General features: G+C 53.5%; 1 protein-coding gene across 8 annotated transcripts in view; it reads right to left on the bottom strand.

Moving 5' to 3' along the window:
- MYRF (myelin regulatory factor) overlaps positions 1-24005 on the bottom strand; it is a 47958-nt gene that overhangs the window by 8660 nt on the left and 15293 nt on the right. For 6 of the 8 annotated variants that reach the window (XR_008209677.1, XM_052696328.1, XM_052696326.1 and 3 more), the window contains exons 2-18: positions 17910-17997; positions 17188-17523; positions 14555-14616; positions 11891-12179; positions 11495-11667; positions 11046-11169; positions 5465-5660; positions 5044-5120; positions 4673-4783; positions 4296-4386; positions 2849-3049; positions 2542-2650; positions 2145-2254; positions 1402-1562; positions 784-856; positions 403-491; positions 22-90 (exon numbers count right to left, since the gene is read on the bottom strand). Coding sequence is in view for 7 of the 8 variants with exons in the window: in XM_052696328.1 (XP_052552288.1) it covers positions 22-90; positions 403-491; positions 784-856; positions 1402-1562; positions 2145-2254; positions 2542-2650; positions 2849-3049; positions 4296-4386; positions 4673-4783; positions 5044-5120; positions 5465-5660; positions 11046-11169; positions 11495-11667; positions 11891-12179; positions 14555-14616; positions 17188-17523; positions 17910-17997 (2359 nt within the window). In the remaining variant the exon portion in view is untranslated. The remainder of the gene's footprint in view (positions 1-21; positions 91-402; positions 492-783; positions 857-1401; positions 1563-2144; positions 2255-2541; positions 2651-2848; positions 3050-4295; positions 4387-4672; positions 4784-5043; positions 5121-5464; positions 5661-11045; positions 11170-11494; positions 11668-11890; positions 12180-14554; positions 14617-17187; positions 17524-17909; positions 17998-24005) is intronic. The other 2 variants (XM_052696330.1, XM_052696332.1) reach the window with 1 other exon arrangement.

Raw genomic sequence — 24005 nt, 5'->3', positions numbered from 1 at the left:
ATGGAGCCCAGAGATACCCACCCTTCAATATCCACAAGGTCCTCCTCGCTGCGCAAGCTCAGCACGTAGAGCGTGGACATGGACACCACACTGCAAAGACAAAGGTCCAGGCTGAGGATGGAGCAGTGGACATGGCACGGTGCTGACCTGCTGCCAAAGGATTTCACTCCACAAATGGATCTGCAGGTCCACTGACCACCCCATGGATGGCAGAGTAAGCTGGACTTCTTTGTTCTCAGACACTGATATGCTTCCCTACCACGGTGCTGGGAAGCCTTGAGGATGCAGTAAGGAGAGAGACCACTCCTGAGAACTGTGCTTCAAAGAACTGCCAGTTTGGTTGGCGCAGCCTAAACCGAGCTGATGAGATGGAGGGAGGGAGACCTGGATGTGTGGTCCCACCTGAAGGCCATGATGATCACCAAGGCAATGATGGTGCCTTGCAGGAAGCGCTGACTGATGCAGGCCTGCTCCGGGACAACCGACGGTGACTACAAGAGAGAAATCCCAAGCTCAGGTCAGGTCCTCTGCTCCTCCCTGCTTCTAAGCATATCACATCCGAAGCTTTCCTCCTGCTCCCCTGTGGGCCCCCAGCCCCCTCAGAGCAAAGCCAGAAAACGCCTCCCTTGGGCACAGACAAAATGGAAGGAGAGATCAGGAAAGTGGGAGGAGACAGGGCTTCTCCCTCTGCAGCATGTGCAGGAAAACACTGCAGAACTACGCAGAATATTGTTCCCAGAAAGTTCCCCACACAGCAAGGCTTGTTTGGGAGCAGTCCCTTACCTTGCTGGCTATCTTGTGAGGCCTCTTTTTGTGGGGCACGCTTCCTGCACGGCTGAACTGGCTTCCCGTTTGGCTGCAAGAAGAAAAAGTTCTCAGGCAAAAAGGCAACTCTGTGTGAAGTGACAAAGTCTTGCCATCCAGCCTGCTCCAGGGGGCAGACACAGCGCTGGTACAAAGCCTGAATTCTGCTCCAAACTTTCATAAGCTGGCATAGGTTAGTAAGACAATTTGGAAACTCTTTGCTCTGAGAAAGGCACTCGCTAACTCTGTGGTGACCATTTTATAGTATTTTGGGGGGGGAGCTGGTCTGAGAGCACAATGTTGGTATGTGGATGCTAGAGCTGCCTCAGCACTCTAAAACAACTCCAGACCAAATGACAACTGCCAATACCCTACCAATCTTCTCTCCTCCCCTCCCGTCTCTCCCAAAATTAGCTGCCATTCAGGACTGCCTGGGGTCCCTGGAGGTGTTCAAGAAATGTGTGGATACGGCACTGAGGGCATGGTTGGTGGATACGGACGGGTTGATGATGGACTTGGTGATCCTAAAAGTCTTTTCCAGCCTTAATGGTTCTATGAAAAGAGCCATTTGGACTCTTGCCCTCAGCATGCCCATACCTGAACGCCCCAGAGCTCACAGTTGACTTCATGCTGTCAAGACGTTTGAGCTTGGCCAACTTGTGGCTCCATCTCTCCAGCTCATCGATGCGGGTCTCCAGGTTGTCTGTCAGCTTGCACAGCTCCTTCACAGCTCCCACGTTCTCCATGAAGATGCGCTCCTGCCACAGACCAGGTCAAACAGTCAGCAAGAACAAGAGAAATGCTCTTAAAAACCAAAGGATCCCTGATGCACTAAGTTGTCAGCCCTGGCCATTCTCGCTCTAGGCACTGAGGAGGGAGAGATGCAGGAGAGAGCTGGCAGCTTTGGGAGAGCAGTGAGACAGTGAGATCCATCCTCTCAACACCCAGAGCAGCAAACAGGGCTGCCACAGGTTACAGTGAGTTCAGGCACACAGGTGCTCTTGGTTATCTTGACATAACCACCTTATCTTATCTAGAAAGGAGATTATGACCAAGAGCCTCCCTGCAGGAAGCTGCCAACAAGAAGCCTATCTTGAGGGAGATGCTGACAACGTTCAACAACATCAGGCAAGCCCCTCCCTGCAGATGTCTACTGTCAACTCAGGTCAGCTCCTGCCATTTGAAAGATCAGCCAAGTCTGAAACTCATATGGATGGTACTGGTTTAGAAGCGTTCCCTGTTCCACGCTTTCCCTGTTCCAGCTCTACAACTCTCTTGACCCAGGTTCGACAGCCTTTCCAGCTTCCTTGCCCTTCCTGTCCCTTCTGGCTGCCACTGACCTTGTTCACCACTAGGAAGTTCTCCAGGGTCTTCCCATTGGAAAAGACCAGGTCCCCGGTGTCCTTCACTGCTTCAGGGAGGATCTCCTTCACCTCTTGAGCAATGACACCTGTGTGGAGATGGCACAGTGGCTCTCAGGACTCTGGGCAGCACTCCTCCTGCCACAGCTCTTCCTCTGACCCGAGAGATTATGGACAGGAGCTCTCTGTGCTGGGGACAGTACAGGGTGCACACAGTATCCTGAGCAGAGCTCATCAGAGGCCCACAGACCACTGAGTCTCAGCAGAGGAACCACGGGAGCCCACAGTGAAGTGTCCCCAGAGCCTTCTCCAGGCTGAACAAGCCCAGCTCCAGCGCTGCAGACACAAGCAGGGTAGCACAATGCAGGGTCTGTACCTGTCTCAGAGGTGTTGTCGATGCCCACCGTAGCTGCAAACTCAGGTGTGTAGTTGTAGTGCACCAGCCGCATCCGTGAGATCCTCTTCAGCTGCTCTGTGGTGTCCACCTGGGACAAAACAGAGACATGCATCTCCTAAGTGGGGGTTTGCTTCCTTACATGCCATTGCTCTGACCCCAGATGGCAAAACTCACAATGGTTCACCTTTATGACAGGTCCCAAGAGCAAGAGGCACTGTGTGAGAGGGCCCTGAGGCCTGCTCTGAGCCATGTCAGTGAAGTCCAGCCTGGTTTGCTCAGCTCTTACCTCCTGGATGTCCTCTTTCACTCGGACATCTGATGGATGCATCAGGGAACCCATCACCTTCACGTTGCCATGGACCACGAGGGCTTCATCGGGGCGGTCTGTGTTGATGCCCACCCGACCGTGGTGGAACACGGTATCAGGGAGCTGAGCCCGCTGCCAGAGCACATCGCTGTCACTCTCAAACTGGCCAGGGTTGGAGGCCTGGGAAGAGGCAGGAGAAAAAGGCAGAGATAAGCAGATGCACCCCAGTGACACAGCTGTGTCCTTGATCTGCGAATGGGAGTCAGGGGTGGGAGAGATCTCAGGTGAAGGGGGACAGATTGATCAAAGTGGCTTGAGAAGCTGGAGGGGACTTTTGAGATTAAAAGCTCATGACACAGGACCCTGGTGGAGGTGCCTTCTCTACAGCACGCAGCTCTAGGAACACCTGGAGGCTGAGCTGCAACAGCACCTGCACTACAGCAGGGACAGCAGGAAGCTGACAGACAGCACAAGAGGACAGGCGAGGCTGTGAAGGTGTTAGAGCTTTGCAGCAGCACAAAGGAAAGTGGCAGGGACAGGGATACAACTGCCAGTTCTGGGAACAAATCCCAGCCTGCTTTTGCAGTCTTGGCATTCATCTGCTGGCCCTGACCAAGCCTCTTTCATCAGGAACCAAGGTTACACCTGCTCTGCTCCTCTCCCTAAAGGAATATCCTTGCTTTCTTGAGCTGTGTTATCTCAGTCCTCAGAGCTCTTACAATTCCAACTCAACACAAGGACATCTGAAGTCCATAAGTGACACAGCTGTTGTTCCTGGCTCCACAGTCCCCCAAATCCCACTGTTCTGCAACCTGTTGGGATGGAGCACCACAGGCTGCCTGCAGTTCCCTGCAGTTCTGGGCACCCTGGAGGCTGCACAATTCCTTTTACGTCAGTCTGCAGACTTCAAGGTCCTTCTCTTTGCATTTTACCTGCTACCTTCAGCCCGCAGAGCTAAACACTCATTAAAAGAGCCCTGGGAAAGCCCAGGGATGATGCCTACCTCCTCCTGCCGCTCTGCATTCCCATCTGAATGCTGCTGCACAAAGTGCAGCCATGGCAGGGCACCCAGTCTTTCTGCACCAAGAGGTCTTGTCCCTGCTGTGGAATCCTCACAACACCATTCCCTCACTCCCAGCAGCTCTACTGTAAGCACCAGTGCAAGGTCAGGGCAAGGAGACACCTTCCCAGTCCCGCAACAAGTTCTTGGATGCCCTGAGGCTGCTCCAACCAAGCAGGTGTAGAAAGGCTGGAATGAGAACGCAGGCATGGACAGGGACAGCCACGGGCAAGGATAGCTGCAAGCAAGGCAGCGTTGGAAAAGGGAAGAAACAGCTGGGAGGGGAATGCACTGAAAAGCTAGAGAGGTGCAGGAGAACTGCCCAGTTCATCCAGCAAAGGGCTATGGGAGGAGAGGAGGACTTACTCGGACAATGATGCGCTCAGAGATGTGGGCTGCAAGTGTGTAGTTCTGGTTCTGTGCATGTGCCTGCAGGGCTACCACAAGCATGAAATACCTGTCAAGAGGGGAGAGAGGTCAGGGTGCCATCCTGCACTGCAAACTGCTGCATCTGCCTCAAGGACAGGGCACCAGGCTGTCACAGGGAGCTGTGCACATCCCCTCTCCCCTGTCCACAACCCCTTGTAGAATGGGGGAGACCACAGTGGCCACAGCAGACATCTTCCGTCCTCCGTGAGAAAAAGATGGCCAGCGTAGGGCCTGTTGCCTCCCAAAGCAAGGGCTGGCACATCCACAGGCCCTGAGCGCACAGAACAATTTGTAAAGGCGTCCCTGCTCTTCACCTCTGGTCTGGGTTAGGTTTTCCTTTCTTCCTCATGTTGTTAGCCGTGGTCTCGCTGAAGTGCAGCCGCCCCACAGTAACCTTAGTGACCTGCTCTGGAGGCAGGTTGACCCTGTCGAAGAGAAAACACAGGAGCAAGTGAGGATGCTTCTGGAGAGGAGGCTCCTTGAGGAACGGCCATCTCCTGTCCTGCTCCTCTATGGTAGGGCTACAAATTGGGCACAAAAGGGAGCGGGCAGCAAAAAGGGAGGAAAACTCTGCTGCGGGCAGTAAAACTGGAGGGTGTGCTACCCACAGTGCTCTCCTGAGCCTTCCCATGAACCCCCCTTCCCCAGCCACCCTTGCTATTGCTTATTCCCCACCCTCACTCACGTGACAGGGTTGAAGGGCCGTTTGCTGCGGTCGGACTGCGACTGCTCGATGTTGATCGACTGGTTCAGGGCCTCTAGCTGGAGAGAAAGATTTGGGGATGTGATGAAGAGTGGAAAGCCGAGACTTTCCCCTTCCCACTGCCTCCCCAACCCCTCCTGCACAACCAACACGCAGTGCCTAACTTGGTGCGGCTCTGGCAGAGGGTGAACAGATCTTCCCAAATGCCTCTAGAAGAGAGAGGAAACCCTGGGATGCCCAGGGAGCAACTGAATCCAAATTAGAGTCCTATCTCAAGAGCTGAAGATCAAGGATCACCTTCAGCATTCTCCTGCACACACCCCTACAACTCAGCATATGAAAGATGTGGTTGCCTGATCTCAGCTCCCCTTCTCCCTGCTGCATTCGCTTGGCTCCTGCTTGCCTTCACTCCGTGCAGCTTCAGGTAGAAGCACTCTAAGGGTTTCAGGCCCTCGGGGGTCTTCACATACTTGGGATCTCCAAGCATGCCGATGTAGACCGTGACCTGGAAGTGATTCTTCTTCTGGCACACAAAGGCATCGTCGCCCACAGAGAAGTTGAACCCTTTGTCAGCATCCACGCGGTAGGTGAGCATGGGGCTGTGGAAAAGGCAGCAGACATTAGGCCAGAGCCCCGAGCACATCAAGAGAGGCTAAGCTCCCAGCTACAGAGGCAGCGCAGGGCCTGTGGGGCACGGCACGTGGCAACACCGAGGCCAGGGATCCCACAGGCCCATTGGTTTTACCCACCACATTCTTGATGTTGCCCACACGCCTAGTTCCTGTGGAATCAGCAAGGTCTGAGTGGGAGGAGGAGGATGCTGCTGCCCGGCCAACACACACCAGCTGGGTTGGTTTAATCTCCATCTCCTTAATGGGCTGGTTGCCACGGGAATGAGGGAAATATGTGGCCTTTAAGCAAGTCCCTTTTTCTCTCACCGCTGAAGAACTCAGACCAGGCGGGTGGGCCCCTGGGATGCATCTCAGCCCCTCGAGAATCTCCAGCAGAAGACCAAAATCCCACATTTTCCCCTTTATTTTTGTGCTTAAACACTCAGAAGGCAAAAGGCGGCTCAGTCTGGCCTCTGATATCAGTCTTAAAACTCACTGAGCACTTTTCTACAGGAGGGTTAATGTTGGAGGAGATCGGGGGGCCCATTCCCAGTAACACTGGGATGCAACTCCTCATCTCCTGCACCCGAGGGACTATGCAGACTCTGAACACAGGCCAGATGGTGGAAGCAGAGCACTATCTTAGTCCAGAAGCACGAAAGGAATTCCATTCTACTGCTGCTTACCTCCCAGCCTTAGCCATAAGGTCTGGTCTCAGGAGCCAGAGCTTTATCAGGCCCTAGGATCCTCTGTGCTCACCCAGAGATGGAGGAACCCTTTTCCCATTTGCTTTCACCCCTCTGCCACCTCAGCTGTTTCCACTTGAAGGCAGGTTGTACTTCCAAACCACATCTGCTTCAAAACCATGCTCTGGTTAACATCACTCAAACTGATGGCTGCTAAGCATATGCCAAAACAGAGGAAGACTGTCAGGCTGAGTCTCATTCCCTGAGCTCCCAAAGGACTCAGGCTGTGATCAGTGTCACCCCCCAACATGGGGTGCACGGGAGGGCATCTCCACTGCCACACATCCTAGCTTTCAACTTAACCCACGGGGAACGCAGCCAGCATGGGGACCTGGGTGTCTCTGCCACCCCATCCCTGTGCTCGGAGGCTGGGGAAGGCAGGAGCAGCTCCTAGGGTCAGGAACAACAGCAGCCAATGGTTTGGGGGCAGCGAGAGCAAGGCTAGCTCCCAATGAGTGTGAGGGCCAGAGGGCAAAACATCAGGAAGAAAAGGTCGAGGGTCAAATGGATTATTTTGGGCAGAACGCCCCGCTGACAAAAGCAGATTAACGCAGGGCTCAGAAGGCCAAGATCAGAGGAGAGGAGGTTTCAGGGGTTACCAACTCCTCATGCTGGGACCCACACTTACGGGAGTGGGGAGTGCTCTCGTCCTCTAAGGGAAGACAATGCAAGGAAAAATGTCTCTGATAATGAGGGGATCAGCATTCAGATCTGTTGCAGAAAACAGGATTGTCAGAGGGAAGTTCTTATGCCATCAGCTTTCTTTATGCAAGGAAATTCTCCTCCACCTCTTTCCTATTCCAGATTCCCCATTGTTTCAACCATTCCTAAGCCATCATGTCTGGAATGCCCCATAGCTGAGGATCTGCTCAGTAATTTCATGCTTTGTTCTCCTTCCAGGCTTCCAGCACCATCTCAGCCCATATTCACCAACATCTGAAATACATTCAGGACTGGACCACATCAGGCTGCTCTCTGTCCCCTGTGTGCTCTGCAGCTGTTGGTGCTGGCTGTAGGGTTGCTTATTCCAAACCAGGCTTCCAAAAGCTTGCTTGATGGGAAGAGACTGCAGTGCTAGCCTTCCCCTCAAACTGCCTTACCTCAAACTGTAAATACTTGGGGAGAGAGAGGAGGGAGCCTGCTGGTATTTATCAGAGTGCACTGTCAGGGAGATGGATTACTTCTGCTCCTGAGAGTAAATTAGTGAGCTGCCTGGTTCCAGGCCTCTTTGGCACCGCTGCTGGAAACCACCTAACCCTTTTGAAGGTTCAGCAAGTCTGAAACCACAAAATCAGTGCAAAAGGCCAAGGAGAAACATACTATCAATAAAACTAATCTGGAGACTTAGGTCTCCTTCAAGCAACACAGATTCCTCTGCCCACGTAACCAAAGCCTGACATAAACCAAGCATGCTAAGGCACAGATTTCCAGGCACCTCCACTCCAATCCATAAAGGAGCCCTTCTTTCCTCCCTCTGTCCTCTCCTCAACTTCCTTAACTCAAACTGCTTCTAAGGAAACTACAGCCTACAGTCCCACAGCCATACCTGCAGGCCTGGAGAGCTCAGCTCCCTTCGCTCTTCTCCTGGTTACAGCCCCTGGGCACAAGGAATCTGTTACCATCCTATGACAAGGTTCACTGGCACCAGGCACGTCTCTCAGAAGGCAGAAAAGCTACCCAGGAACCACAGAATTTGCTCAGGTTGTCCCTGTGCTAAGCCCAGCTCAACAGCTGGGAAGGAGCCGGCTCTGAGACACAGCCCAGATCAGCAGTACATGAGAAATGGCTGACGGGCAAGGAAGGATACACCTGAGGAACAAAAAATCTTTTGGTACTGGTTACCAGTGCCTTCACCAAGAGCAGCACGAGTAGGAAATGATGGAAGAAAAGGCCTCCTCACATCTCTGAGGCAGAACCGGAGGAAGATCAAGCACTACGAACCTGAGAAATCTGCCTCTATGGGGGCTGCCAGCACTTGTCTTGCTCCATGGAGAAACACAGGCTGTGTTTCTGGATGCAGGTTTTTCACCATATACCCAGGTGGGCCTACAGCTTTTGAGAACTCAGCATCCTGTACAGGGCACACGGCTGCTTGTTGGGTGCAGCAGTCACTGCTGAAATGCTGGCGAGCTCTTGAAACCACACTGGGATAAGAAACTCAACGGTTTCCTATGGGCTGGTGGTTCAGCCTCTCTCCTTAACATGCCTTTCTGGCCTTGTCTGGAGAGCAAGGGCAGGAAAAAATCAGGTGATTCAGATGATTCAGATTCCTGGGGCTGTGAATAGGTTGTGGGCACGTGGATCACAGGAGAGAAAATATGCTTCCCCTAGGGGCAGGAAACCATAACAGCACATATGAAGTGCATGACAGCTAAAAACAGGCTGGGAAGGGCTGGCTCTTGCTTAATGATCCCAGAGGAAACTAACGTGGAAGTACTCACAGATCTCAAAGAGAAACTCATTTGTTGAATGCACCAAAAAGGAAGAAAGAGACTCCTGCCTGCTGAAACATAAGTTGGTTGTCCAAAAAAAAAAAAAAAGAAGGAAAAAAAGCCCTTGTAGAAGAAGAGAAAGTTGAGAAAGTTGAGCCTGTGCAGTTCCTCCCAGCTCTATTCTGCTGCAGTGCTGCACCAAGAGACCCATTTAAATGATCTCCTACTTAGAAAGAGACGTGGTCTCAGCTTGCACAACCTCTCCTGGAGCTACCTGACTGCTCAGCTGCCACAAAGAGGGAAGAGTCCCCTGAGCTTACGTGCTGCAGAAAATGCAGCTTATCAATCCTTCATCTCTTCTTTTGGGTCGAATCCAGCACCACAGCAAACCACATGGGGGTTCCTAAAATTGAGCAAAGCCATTTCAAAGGAATTTAGCCATTACGCAACTGGGCCACGACCTAAATGCAGCACAAGTAGGTTTGCTCTGGCTTCCACCCTAAATCCTAAAAGCAGGAATTAGCAAGTGATCCCGAGCACGGAGCTGAGGAAGGTGGTAGGACAGGGTTGGGTTTACAGGAGTTGAAAGCTGCACTCTGCAGCACTCCAATGACTGCAGTGCAGTGTTAGTGTGCCTGTGCAATATCAGGGCGTGCAACAAACCTCTTCACAGGAGCTGTGACGTGTTTCAGGTGAGAAACACCTGAAACATGTTTACCAGCATGGGTAAACAGAGAGATGGAAGGCAAAGGAGGGCTCATTGTGTCAAAGAGAAAACTGAGGTCACGTACAGAGCTTATTGGACCCTGCTGACTACAAAAGGTGTGTTTGTGCTTCCGTCACAAAGGGAAACTCCTGCTGGCACTGATAGCAGATGAGAGGCCACTCTTGGGACCAGGAAGATGGCTTTATCAGGTGGGAAAAGCTCAGTGCTGTAGCTGCCCAGTGATGTCCAGGCCCTGGCTGAAAACCAAGCACTAAAGATGAGAAAACAGTTTGGCAAAGGGAGCACATAGGGAAGCTGCCAGGCCACGACACACTAAAGAAAAGATTCACACCGCAGAGGAAACAAAGTTGAAGCAGAGGTCTGCAGAGGACTATGGAAACAGTTTGGTAAAACAGAAGCAAACACCTCCCAAACTCAAGCCTCTCCTGCTGTGGCTAGGAAAACAGCCACAAATACGGCCTTTGGAAATGGCAGGGTGTCACCAAAGAAGTAACCATCAGTCACGTCTCTGCAGAGCTCTCAAGCCACATGTCCTTGTCCTACCTTGAGCACCATCTGGGCAAGCTATGATGACAGCCCTGGGTTATTTGGCATCGCAAGCAGAGCACTCCATCCTTCATGTCCCCCAGGAGGACCCTACAAGCCTCTGGCTGTCCAGAAAGAGAAGGAAGGGAAACAGGGCAGTCTGCTTAGTTCCTGGAAGCCTGCCTGCTGCCTGCCTGCTCTCAGTCACCTCTGAGGAATGTAGGGAGGATCCAGAGTGGGTTCCTCCTGAGCACTGTTTCCTACAAGGCTTATTCACACTCTGCCTCCACCCTCTACCCCAGCTTTCCTCTCTGCCTGCACTCCTGGTCTCTCCACCCCTCCTAGTTTTCCAGCTACCCTCCAACCTTTCCTTCTTTCTTTCTCTCCTCTCCTCCACCCATCAACCACTCCTCCTCCTCAGGCTCCTCTCTGCACTGCTCTCAACGTGTGCTGAAGTGGCTCTGGATTATCCCCAGTCATTCCTGCTATGCATTGTCCTGGAAATCCTAACGCACCTTTTAAAACCCTGGAGCTTTTAAAACCCTGGAGCTTTAAAACCCCCTGGAGCCTGGCCAGGGGGAAAGTGTGCTGCACATCCACACGGTGCTCAGGCACAAGGTGTATTTGCCACAAGAATCCCCCAGTGGCAGCTCAAGGTCTGAGTGGCTGCCTCCAATGCTACTGAACTGTTGAATCCTGCAGAACCAGACCCATTCCTTAATCCCCCACTGCTCACTCAGAAATGCAGAGAAACCTTCCCAAAGACCTTCCCAATGGCAAAGGTGCAGCAGGGAGAGCGTCTCCACCACAGAGCAGGCAAGAAGAGGTCAGCAGGTGTTAAAAGGCAAGGCAGGTCCAACACATTGAATCTCCCCAACCTCAGCACTTGAATGGAAAGTCCATTGAATGAAAGGTTGGATGTGATTCTGGATGAATTACTCACAGTTCTTTATAGTTGGCATCATAGAGAGTTGCCCACTTGTTTTGCTGATGTGGCTGCCACTTTATAGACTGGTAGTTGGGGTCTAGATAGGAGCCATTCAAGCTGTCATTATCCTGAATCAGGCCTGCAGAGGGAGAAAGACATGTTTCAGACACCCCAAAGAGGCCCTGCCAAGTCCAACCTAGTGGATGGCAACCCCATCCACGGCAGGAGATTGGAACTAGACGATCTTTGAGGTCCCTTCATACTATGATTGGAAAATTCTGTGATGTAGCATTCAGTTGGATACAAGCATAAGGAAGCAAGTCGTCTCCTGACTGCCAGGGCATGGCAGCGGCACAAGGTCTGGAGCCTGACCTGCTCCTGGGAACTCACACACTCACCCCCAGCACTGCCAGGTTTGCATGCTGGGGAAGGATTAAAGGGATGAGGGGCTGAAAACCACATACCTGGAGAGAGAGGTCCTGGCTGGTGCCAAGGAGGCGTGGGAACTCTTTCGGGGTTGAGTGGCACAGACCCCATGCCTGGCTCCTGCTTTATCAGCCCGTTGAGCATCTGTGCACTAAGGGTGTTTGGGGGTGACTCGGAATGCTTCCTTTTCTTGGCAGGGTGCACTGGGAGGCTGTGGGATAACGGGGAGGTGACAACCCTGCAACATCACCACCTTCTGCCTCACCTACCCATGGTGAGTTCTGTGCCAGGCGTGCACTGAGCCACATCTCAGTTTCCCCTCTGTCCCCACCATCCAGCTTTGAGTGTCCCCCCTGGGTGACTCCCACCTCAACACCTCCCCAGAATCCCCCCAAACCCAAATCACGCCAAATCCCAATGTCCAGCAGCCTTACTCTGCTCCGTGCTGCTGGAGAAGCTGGTGCAGCATCTGTGACTGCTGAGCGTGGTGGAGGTCAGCTGGTGCTATGCCCTGCCCCATGCCATAGGGTGGCATCAGGGGCTCAGCCTTCATGTACAGGTCCCGCTGCAGGCCAGGGTAGTGTGGGTGGGAAGGAGGGGGCACAGCTTGCAGGTGGGGGGGAGGAGGAGGAGGAGGTGGTGGCGGCGGAGGATGCTCCAGGCGAGATGGGGGAATTACATGGCACATGTTCTCTGGGGTCATGGTCCGAAGGAGGTGAGGATCTTGAAGAGCAGAGAAAGAGGAACGCCTGTGAGACCACCGTGAGGTCTAAGCTTCAGCTCCAAGCCCAGCCATGAGGAATTCCCTGTGAGCGCTCCTCTGCGATCAGAACTGAGCTTCACTAACTCAAAGGGCACACAGGTTCTCAGGCTGAGGGAAAACAGGGAAGATTACAACCACTCCTGGAATTTCCTAAAGCGCAGGTACCCTAATGTTCCGTAGTGAAAACCTGACTGTGAGGAATTCTGTCTGGTATCAGCTCTGCAATTCCCTTCAAAGGGAAGAAGCATCAGGCAGAAAGTTAGGATGAGAGGTGATGGCCTCAAGCTGTGCCAGAGGAGGGTCAGGCTGGATATTAGGAAAAATGTCTTTGCAAAGAGCGGCGTTGCACTGGCACAGTCTGCCCAGGGGGTGGGAGAGTCACTGTCCCCGGAGGCATTCAAGAACCATGGAGATGTGGCACTGAGGGTCAGTGGGCACAGTGGGGATGGGATGAGAGTTGGACTTGATGGCCTTAAGAGGTCTCTTCCAATCTCTTCCAATCCTGGTGATTTGATGAACATGCCTGCATCACCGAGGAACTACATGGATCAAGAAAGAGCGGTGGGATGACAGGTCCGACAGAGGGGCCTGTCCAAAGCCTGTGCCTGGAAACACAGCCAGAAGGTGACTGTGACCTCCACATTTAAATAAACAAAAACAAGCATTCAAATGATCCCACCTTCCTCCTCCTCTCTGTGGAATGGGATACTAAAGAAATGCCATGCTTGGGATTGATTTGACTACACTGCCATCAAAATAAATGCTGGTGGAGAGGCATGCAAATTCTCTGCAGCTGCCTAGGCTCCAGCTCAACACCAGCTCAATGTGTGGCAATGCCAGTGCACAGCAGAGGGCTTCAGCTCAAACCAAAACACTCCTGGAATCTGGACTCATATATTTACTCTAGAAACCAAAGACATTGGTACAAAAGTTGATGCAAGGCAAGACTCGAGCAAGCTCCTCTCAGATGGAGCAGAAAATCACAGAATCATAGAATGGCTTTGGTTGGAAGGGACCTCAAGGATGAGTCAATGTTGGCACCATTTCAGCAGCTTATTTTTATGTGTTGTAGAAACGAATGGGCAAGTGCCATATGCTGTGTGAGTGGAAAGCAAAGATTGGAGTCTGGTGAATTGCACTGATCTTCTACACCAGCTTCTCCATCCTCTCTGCATCCCAAAACAAACAGTGGGAAGAGGAGAAACTTTCCACCTGGGACATGTTTCTCTGGCAAAATCACACCGTTCTACAGTCTAAATGAATAAATGTAGTGATCAAATGAGGATCTGAAGGCAAGCTTCCCAACCACCCTTGGACAACAAGCACAGACAGACTCAGGGCTGCTTCAGGGCTTGCGGAGCAGCCCTCGTGCCTTGCCCTGCAGAGCACTGAGAGGAATGGGTTTTCTCAACATCCCCAGTGCATGTGCTGCATGTAGGGCCCTGAAGAGCTCCCTGCTGCCTCCTCTCCTCCCTAAGCAGAGTGCTGGAAGCGCACTGGAGCAGCTCTCCCCTCAGTGAGCAACTCGGCCTCTTTGTTATATTTAAGGAAGGGGCAGGAGGAATTCCAGGGATTTTTTTTTTAGCAAGATAAACAGAACTCTTGACCTCTTCCATCAAAAAAAAAAAAAAAGAGTAAGTGCTGTTCCTGGTGAGGAATGGTTGGAGCTTGGGAAAGAGGGTGCTGCTGGCGAGGGGGAAGGGAGCCCAGGACAACCTTCCCTCCTCACCAAGGAGTTTCTCCAGCAAAGCACAGCGAAGGTCAGCACAACACGAGGTGGCTCCCCAGCAGGGAGCCGGGGGGCTGGCAGTGGCCGTGGGTGGGACAGGCTCTCTCACCCTTGGCAGGGGGAGCCCCAGGTCAGAAGGCGGGGAGGGGGGCAGGGGAATGGAAGGAACTTACTGCTGAATGGAAGGCTCATCTTGGTCTCCCCGAACCGGGTTCCATTTCAGGGACGTTCTCCTTGCCTTTGGCTCACTCTGGGCACAGGGCAGCACAGGGAGGCTCCGGTTGCCACATCCCACCCTCCCAGGGACGAGCCATGCTGCCGATCGCTCCCCGTGTGAGTGGGTTCACATCTCTCCTTCCCTCCCGTTCCCTCTCTTGCTCGCTCTCCCCCCTTGCAAAGACCAGCAGGAGAACAATAGGCGACAGTCCAGGGATATTTACTAACTGATAATCTCCCCACGTATTGCAGCCGCCTGTTTTCTCCCGTCTGATAAAGACTGCAGAGCCAACCACTTTCATGGAACAAAGAGGGGGAGGATGTTGGGCCTGGGGTTTTCCTTATTACATATATTATTCCCCCCTCCCTCTCTCTCCTTAAAGCACTTACCAGTCACCTGCTGAGGTGAGTAGGCTTCTGATCCAGAGTCAGGGGGAGAGTCGGGTAAAGTGCTGCAGAGAAAACAGAAGGGAAGGTCATTGTAAAGCAGCTTCCAGCAATGGGATCAACTGGTCTAGTTGGAGCAATGCGTGGTCCCACAAGATGCCCATCAACCTGAGTACCTCCAGTGACCATATGGCCACTGCATTGCTCTCACCATGCCCTGCAGCCCACACTTTGGCAGCACGGAGAGGTATTTTGCCGACCTGCCTATGAGGCTTCCCCACCGGCTCAGCAGCTTTGAGTCGAACAGGAAGACATTCGTTCCCCCAAGACCTTGTGCTTCACCACGGAGAAATGGGGCATTCTAGGGAAGCTGAAAGCACAACCTGGGAAGCCCATGGGCTGCACTCTGCCGTGCGACCTGTACAAACCTGAGCACCACCACAGCTGCCAGCTGTATCACTCTACCTCTGCTCCAATGGCACCAGGGGCAAGATTTGGTCCTAACTGCAAAATGCAACTGAATTGGGCACTCAGCTGCACAACCAGGCTATGGGATAGCAACCACAGAGAGAGTGCCACCTTTGCTTCCTTCCTTACTGGGCTCTTCAGCCATTCCCAAAGCCCCTCCTTGGAAATCCACTGGAACCAACACTTCCTTCTCTTTCTTCCAGCCCCTCCTCATCAGACATATCTTCAGGCCAGGGTAAATCTTCCACTGTCCTGGTACACAAGAGAACGATTTGCTCATGTCAGATTCTGGTTCTTCTCTAGTGATATTTTGCAGATTATATGCACGGAAAGGATCGAGGCTCTGCTGCCAGCTAGACTGAGGAGGGGTCACCACAAGCCAAAGCTGCAGCAGGGGTGGGCAGGAAGATTGTGGCTCTAGAGAAAGCACTTGCAGTGTGCTCTACCCCTGTGCAAATCACCAGCAGTGGAGTATCCAGGGAGGTATCTTGTCTGCCTGCTTGTATCCACTGCCTTGGCAATCCCCACCATGTTCCAGCAGCACAGCACTCTGCAAAGCCTGCTCCTGCTATAACAAATCGACCAGAGACAATTCAGGGACAACTGAAGCAGAAAGATGGGTGCTACGCAGGGAGGTCATGCAGGCACGCCCAGCCCATGGATAGGGTTTGTGGGCGTTCGACACTGAGACTGCTTCTGCCACGGAATGAGTCCTTCTGGGATGCTGAAGAAATGCTGTGAGCAAAGCTAACCTCGTTCATTTCACCCAAACAAGGCTCTCCAGCAGCCAGCACTTGCTACGAACCCTGCTTCCACTGTACGCAGTGACCACCCAGTGGAGTCCAGCCATGAAGCCACATCCCAGGCCAAGGATCCACCACAGACAAAGCAGCACATATTCCCAGGCAAATGCTTTGATCACTGCCATGACAGCCCCAAATGATGACATGAGCTCTCCCCTCAGCTACAGCAGTTCCTGATGCCTCCTTGATGGATTTGTTGTTCTCCTGCAAGTCAAGACGATGAAGCCAGCAGACAGGTAATCAGACCTGGACTATGAATAGAGGAGAGCTATGATCCTACCCATGACTTCTCACATCCTGGAGAACGCCAGAGGCACGCAGAAGAAAGGGATGCCACAGAAGAGCATCCCACCCCGCTTTTGGCATGGCTTCCCCTAGGACTCATGTCTCCACTGCAACTTCCTAGTCTGGGAATAAAATAAGGGCAGATTTTATTTAGGTTGTCACACTCTGGAAGATCTTTTCCAGTTCATCCAAGCTGAAGTCATCCCAGTGGAGCTACATTACAAATCCAATTATTCCTCCTGCAAGCTGGTGGACTGAGCACGGGAAGCACCACGCCGTACTTGCTGGCAACACTAGAGGGCAGAAAGCAGAGGAAGAAAAGCCAGAGAGGGCTTCGTAAAGATGAGCAGCAGTTCTGGGGTCCTCCTGGTCTCCACGTCCCTTACATCCATCATCTGCTGGAGAAGGCCCACAGCCCGGCTGCGCTGTGTGGTGCTCCCTGTCAAGGCTGCCACGTCGCTGTGCCCTCCCAGCCCACCAGCGCCGTTTCCCTCATCATTTCTCCTCCCAGTTGTCCAGTTGAGTCCTTTGGCAATGCTAAGACTCGATTATCATCTTCCCCTTCACTGGGGCTGCATCCAGAGCCAGTTATGAAGGGGAATAACTTCAGCTCAGACACCATATCTTTCTTCTCTTCAGTATCTAAAACATCAGGCCAAGAGAAATGCGTTTTTTTGCCCAACTTAGCTAACATCTTCCCCTGGGATTGCCAAGGGAACATCCTGGAAACTAAGTTTGGTCTTATTCAGACTTATTCTGCATCTCTTCCTTCTTGAGAAGGACGATACTCCGTCCTGCCACACACGTGGAGATGTGCATCTGTCATCTGTCTCCCTGTATATGCATGGGATGTCACTGATCCTCTCCAATTCAGCACACACAGGCAAGACCAAAACTGAACAACTTTTCAGAAAACTCGTGACAAAGCATCTCCCTGTGAAGCCAGGGCTTAACACTGGCTGACACGGCCGGCGGTTAAGGCACTATGGGACAAGCCACCTCTACCCTCCAGGCCCCACCAGCCTGGAGGATTGCTGGCCTCACCTTGTGCCCTTGTCCTGCCACCCCAACCCCACTTACCCAGGTGCGTAGGAGGCCTTGGACTCCGATTTGATTGGAGGGACCATGCTGTTTAGGCAGTGGCCACCGAGGTAGCCCTTGGGCACCGCCATGCCATTGTTGTTATTGCAGTTGAGGTGAGCACCATAGCTGGGTCCGCAAGGGTTGGCCAGGAGAGGACCGTGATGGATCGGGATCTGGCTGCCCGGGGAAGGAAGGTGGAGGGAACCACTGGAAGCAGGGTTGTTCACATGCCCAGCACTGCCGACGGAACTGGGAAGAGGCGCGCTGATGGTGGCTGAGCTGGAGGGCTGGGGGTGTGCACAGCCAGATGAAGCAGAGATGTCAGGGAAACAGCTGAGAGAGAGAAGGTGATAACCTCAGCTGCGAGACAGGTAGGTGGCACTTTCCACCCGCTACCCAGCCCTTCAGCAACACGGACGGTGCTCTGGGACACCCAGAGGAGGAGTGAAACAGCCAGCATTGTGGTGGCGCCAGCAGGAGTGCATAGGTTGGTCACTTGGATCAGTGGGAATGATGCAACCCCAAAGGGTGAAAAATCCACCTGTAGGGATGTAAAGGCCAGAAGTGCCCAGGAAACCAACCTCCTATAGGGGAGGACTCTAGCAGGGACAGTGGAACATACAGGGCACAGTGATTTGAAGATTCCTCACATTGCAGAGCTTCTCCACAGAAAACAACAGCAAGTACAGCTCCTGCTGAGGAGCAAGGGAACTACTTACATATCTGGTGAGTCCTCCTTGCTGATGTACTCCTCCAGGATGCTGGTGTCGATGTTAGATGGCTCCAGAGCTCCATTAATGTCATGACCTGCGAGGACAGAGGAGACGGAAGCAAGAGCTGTGAGAAGGACATGAAAAGCAAAGGCGCTGCAGAGCAGAAACGCCACCGAAGACCTTCGCAGAGCCAAAACCAAGATGAGAAGATCAGCAGGTCCCGCAGGTCCCATAGCCATCTGCATCCCAGAGCAAAATCAGACAGAGCGGAGGCCAGGCGAGCAGCGGGTTTCCCTCTGCCTTCTCCTGAGGCCTCCTCCTCCCCTCTCCTGCCCTGGGGAAGCTGGGCTGGGTTTTGTTGACAGAAAGTGCTTTCTTTATCTGTCTCTCTCAAGTGGGAGTCCGCAGCTCTCAGGGGCTGCTGCCAGCCCTCGGTGCCAAAGACACTGCCAAGAAAGTGGAAGAGGAGACTTGGCCCCGATAAGGAAGAGGGCCCTTCCCAAGAGGCCCAAAGCTTGAGGGCCAGCCCTCGCCCCCCACAGGCTGTGTGCTGGGGGAAGGTCAACCGACGAACCGCGAAAAACCCCACCTGGGTTCTGGCCCACACCGGCCAATTGCAGCACTCTCCTCCGCAAATCCCTTTCATAGTAAAGACGGGCAAATTGGCAGAAATAAATCCAGCCAGGAATTCTGCCAAGCGGACAGGGTTTGTGCATGGACAGGGGAATCTCTCCCTTGGTAATGAGGGGGAATGATCCCGGGGATCTGCTCGTGGGAGGACATCCAGCCCTTGGGGCACTGCGGGCAGCAGGAGGTGACACTGTCCCCTATAAATTCTGTGGCTGCAAGCACGCCGTTGTCCTGCTGCAAGCTATGGTTGGCTGGGAGAGCTCAGCGTGGGTGCTGCGTCCCCCGCAGTGATCCTTCACCCTGCTCCCAGCCCCTCACTACCAAGGCACCTCTTCTGCACTCTCTCCATCGCCTCACCATCTGCCAACAAAACCGAGCTACAAAACATCTGGCAACCACTGGCCACAAAAGCTATTGGAATACATGTCTTCATCCCAAGTTCTGGGCTGGGGACCTATGTTTTCAAAAGAGTGGTAGTGAGTTGGCACAGGGGGTGGTGGAGTCACCATCTCCAGAGGTGCTCCATGAACGTGGCACTGAGGGACGTGGTCAGTGGGCACGGTGAGGTAGGCTTGTTAATGGGCACGGTGAGGTAGGTTGGAGTTGGACTTTGAACTTTTCCCAATCTTAATGATTCTACGATTCCAAGAAACCAAAAAGGCACTTGACCAATTTTGTTGCCTTTCCCCAAGCCACTGAGCGTGTCCAGGAAAAAGCCTCAAGATACCTGACTCCAACAGGTTTCCCTTCCATCTCCAAACCCCAGCAGCTTCTCCACAGTGGAAGGGGAGCCCAGGACCTACCCAGAAAGGACAGGAAGCCCTCCAGAGACAGCAGCACTGCTGGGCTCTCCTTTTTTTTCTGCTGCCTTCTCTTAAAAGTCACCTTTGGAAGTGCTCAGCAGAGACTTAGGCATGGGGTGTGATAAGAAATGTGATGCAGGAGCTGCGTCAGCTGTGCTGCCTCAGTAATGGCAAGGCTGGGTCCAGCTGCACACGTGCAACGGGAAGGGCTGCCCACTGAAAATGTAGGGCTGTCCTCAGCTTGAGGACGCAGGGACAGGGAACGTCCCACCATGGCTCCCCTGCATGCCGGGCTCTTATTGAAAGCCAGCTTAGGTGATTAATTAAAAGTTAATGCTTCTCCACTGAGTCACGAGCTCCTAACGACACTAATAACAGTCCCTCCTCTTCCGAGGTGGGATTAGGAGGGAGCAGGAAGTAGCTCAACACCCACATGGCACTAGAGCTTTCGTCACCTGCCTCCCCTCTCTGACGTCCCCTCAGCCCCAGGCAGCACGCTGACCTCCCTGGAGGGGCTCCTTGGGTCAAACAACCTTCCATTTCACCCCTCCTTCAGCTAGTGCTGCCGCAAAGGAGCTCCCAAACCTGCCAGCACCCTTTGCCCTGCCTTACCCTTAGCCCCCTCCTCACAACAGCACCAAGGAGGCCCTGAAGGAAAACTCTGCCACAAGAAGCAGATGCTAAACCCACAGCACCCTCCTCACGAGCAGGGCAGAGGCCCCATATGTGCGAGAATGTCAGGAATCCCAATGTTTGGACTTGTTTTCTCTGCCTTCCCCAAACCTCCAAACACGACCGCCATCCAAGCAGAGCTACTTGCTGCCTTGCTCCGACGGCACGGGGCTGCTGGCACAGCTCTCCTGGTGATATCAATCCCTGTCCCCTTTCCAGGTGCTCCATCGCAGCCCATTTCCCATCAGAGATGGGCACTGAAAGAGTTAAAGGCATCTGGCCCCTGCAAGTCATCATATTTACAGGTCTAAGAGATTAAACCCAGAATTTACCTCGAGTGATAGGCTGATAAGTTTATGGTATTTCTATTTATAACAGTCCCTCCCCCCCAATTCTTGCTCTGTTGCCTGTCTTCTAATCACCTATAATCCTGCCTGGGTCTCCTGGGGGTGGAAGGAAGGGAGAGAGAGGAGGAACTTCATTCTGGGATCCACTAACAAGAACCAGATGTGGGAACCTGGAGATGATGAGGTCAACCATCTTCCCAGGCTGGGGAACACCAGTGGGGGGGAAGAAGAGACGAGGTTGTGCCAAGCCACGCACGGATGCACGGTGCGTCCCCATACCTACGCACCAGAGACTGAATTTTTGTGCTTGGTTTCAGAGACCCATTTTAGGAGGTGCTGGTTTGAATGAGAAATGAAGCATTCTGCTCCAAAAGCAGGACTGGAGATGAATAAAGAGCCACAGCGAGTACCTGCCTCATGGTAGCATGGATGGTGGCATCCCTCTGCCATCTTGGCCCTACCTGCTCCCCAGTCCGAGTGCTCTGGGCAAGAAACCTGTGATGGTGCTGGAAGCCTGACTGTTCCTCCTCAGCACGCTGCTGACAAAGCCACCGCCAAGCAGGGAGGATGTGGTGGAAGTCTCCAGGAGCCATGCAGTGAGATGGCACCCACAGGTTGCACAACTGGCAGCCCATTGCCACACTGGCATATTCCCAGGGCCCCACGGGCTCCACATCCCTTTCAGCTTCCTCCTGTGTTTATTCTTCTGCCCCAGAGGATTGGCTGCTGGCTGGGCTGCGAGCACAAGGAATCTGGGCCACAGCATGCTAACCAAACACCATCTAAGCTCAGGAGCTGCAGGTTTGGGATCACTTCTCCCCAGCTAGGAACAGCAGCCTCCTATGCCTCGGGATGGGATGCAGTGAGGGTGAGAGAACACTCCTATCACTGCTCAGGGCCCTGGGGACAGCAGGATGCTTAAGGCACAGCGGGACGATCTGTCCTTTGCTCCACAGTCCCAACTCTGTGGGTGCAAAGGAAGAACACATCTCCTCTGGCAGGGGGGAATGCAACCCCGCAGCCCTCGCCTCCCCTCACATCCCAGCCCAGCATTCCTCCTCAATTAATGCTCTTTATTACCTGACTGTAACAATAACCAGTCCCTCCTGGCAGAAGTGGCTCTTGTAACCTGAGTGGGACGCCAAGACAGACCTCTCCCCCATCTCCCCTGGGGCACTTCTGGGACCACCCCAGAGCAAAGCCCTGAGGCACAGAGGAGCCCCTCCTGGAGCTGTGGGGTTATCCCCTCTTTTGATCCTCTTCAGCCTCCCAGGACAGCCTGCTGGGGTCTGCATGGGTTGTCAAAGGGAGAAACCAACGGTGCCAACCCAGCAGCTCTATAACTCTATATAGCTAACATACATGGGGTTACTCCCCCCTGCATGCTCTCACCAGGTGGTTTCAGGTGCATTAAGACACCTTTCTGCTCACACACACAGTACATGCCCCACATGCCCCTCACCACCATGAAGGCAGGACTGCTGCAATCAACGCAGAGTTACGGCCATCTCATTTTCAAGGACATCACCTACCCTGTAGAAGCCACAGAGCAGCTCTTCCCGTACAGAAGAGGTGGGGTTTAACCAAGACACCAGATCCTGGTACTGGAGGATGAGCTGCAGGGTTCCCAGCGGCCAGAAGGTCCCTGGAGCAACAACCGGGCTCGACCAGCAGCAAAACACCGTGCCAGTGCCATGCATGACACACTGCCACCGAACCATTGCCATCCTCCAGCCCAACACCAAAAGTCAGCAGAATCCCCACACCTCCACCCTCCTATCGAGCCCCCTTTTCTCCTTCTGGCCTGTCCACTTTCTCCTCTCTCCCTCTCCCAGCCCAACCCACGTGTCCCCAGCTCCTGTCTGCCCTCGTCCCTTCCTTCCCAAGCCACTGCTCCCCCAGAGCCCTGGGGCTGCCCACCCTGGTCTCGGCCTCTCCTCCGTCCTTGCCAGCTGTGAACATCGGCTTGGATAGAGCCATTGTCTTTTGGGCATCGGGGCCGAGGAGGAGGGGGGGAAGGTGTGAGAGGGGACACAGTGGAGCGTTTGTGCGCGTCCGCGCTGCCGTCAATGCCCTGCTTGTCCATTCATGCACTAAGATGGCAGAAACAGCAGCACCCACACAAGTGTCGCCATTTGGTGGGGTCCAAGGTGCCCGCCCAGGGGGGCACATTGCCCTGTTTGTTTGGGGAACGGCAGAGCCACCAGATAATGCCTGTATCTCCCTGCCTGGACCGAGGGTGGCGGTGAGGACGGCAGGAGTGGAGAAGGTCCCTCTGTAAGCCCCGTGTCTGGGAATAAGGCAGCAGGGAGAGGCTTCCAGCCTTCACTGAGCACCCCAGGGTGACCACAGCAACACTGCCCCTGCTGCAGGGCCACCAGTGCTGGGGCCTTTTGGCTCCCATAGAGGCTGTAGGGCCACTGTGCACACGTGGGGCTTGGAGATGCGTGCCAGCCTTGTGCAAAGCAATCCTTAGGCATGAGGCTTAATGATCAGACAGCAACAGAACACAAACCTAGAGGCAGCCAAGCAACGCCTGGAACACTACGTCCAGATCAGGCATCTTGTTCCTCCCTTCTTGTTGGGAGGCAACAAGGTCCCTCCTGTCCAGCCTGGACAGCCTCCAGAAGAGGCCAAGTGAACGAAGGCTGAACTATTTATCTAGATGGGACATTTTCCAGGGCCTGGGGAGGGCTGTCACTATTTCTGAGCACCCAATATCAATCTCCTGCAAGTGGGAGTGCCGGGATATCGATGCTTGGCGTTGGTTCAGGATTGGCTCATGAGCTGATGCGTCCTGCTTTGAGTTCTCTTTAGTAGTGAAGGGTATGGAGATGCATAATAAAACGCACTGTTTGCTCATTCTGACCAGCCGTGAGCTGCCTCCTGCACTGGAACATAGCTCCTGCACCAGGGATTTAGCAAACAGCTCCCAGACAATACGCAACAGATACCGAGCGTGCTGCTTGGATCCCGTGCCCCCTGCAGGCTGGCTGCGCTCTGGGTCTCACGACAACGCAGCAAAGGAGGAACAGTTTTAAACAAAAAGAAGAGAGATTTAGGAGGAAATTCTTTACCCAGAGACCGGTGAGGCCCTGGTGCAGGCTAACCAGAGAAGTTGTGGATGCCCCATCTCTGCAGATGCCCAAGGCCAAGCTGGACGGTGTCCTGGGCAGCCTCAGCTAGCGGTGAACAACCAGCCCACGGCAGGGATTGGTGCTGAGGGGGCTCTAAGATCCCTTCCAACCCAACCATTCTGTGGTTCTATGATCTTTAAGGACCCCTCCAACCCAACCACAAGCATGCTCACTTGCAGCTCCAGCTCCTGCCAGGGAATGCAGCAAACAACACAGCCTCTTGCCAGTGCTGTGAAAAACAGTCGTTATGAGGGAAGAACAGGAAGCAAAGAAGCAACAGGAACTGTGTGAGCCATTAGATCAATGACAAAACCCCTCTGAGAGCCTTCTGAACAGGCCAGCACAAGGCCACTTGCTCCCAGCTCGCCCTGCTCTCCATTTGGGAGGCAACGCTCAGCCTCGCTGCTCTCCTCAAAGCCCAACCTGAATGCTCCCTTTTCTTTTTTTTTAAATCCCCATTCATGTCAAGGCCTAAATAGTGTGAGGATTTCACAGCTGGGCCTTCGCTCAGCT

This window comes from Tympanuchus pallidicinctus, unplaced genomic scaffold (genome assembly GCF_026119805.1).
Source record: "Tympanuchus pallidicinctus isolate F22 unplaced genomic scaffold, pur_lepc_1.0 scaffold3, whole genome shotgun sequence".
In the NCBI taxonomy this organism is placed as follows: domain Eukaryota; kingdom Metazoa; phylum Chordata; class Aves; order Galliformes; family Phasianidae; genus Tympanuchus; species Tympanuchus pallidicinctus.
This window is presented reverse-complemented; position numbering and strand designations above follow the sequence as displayed.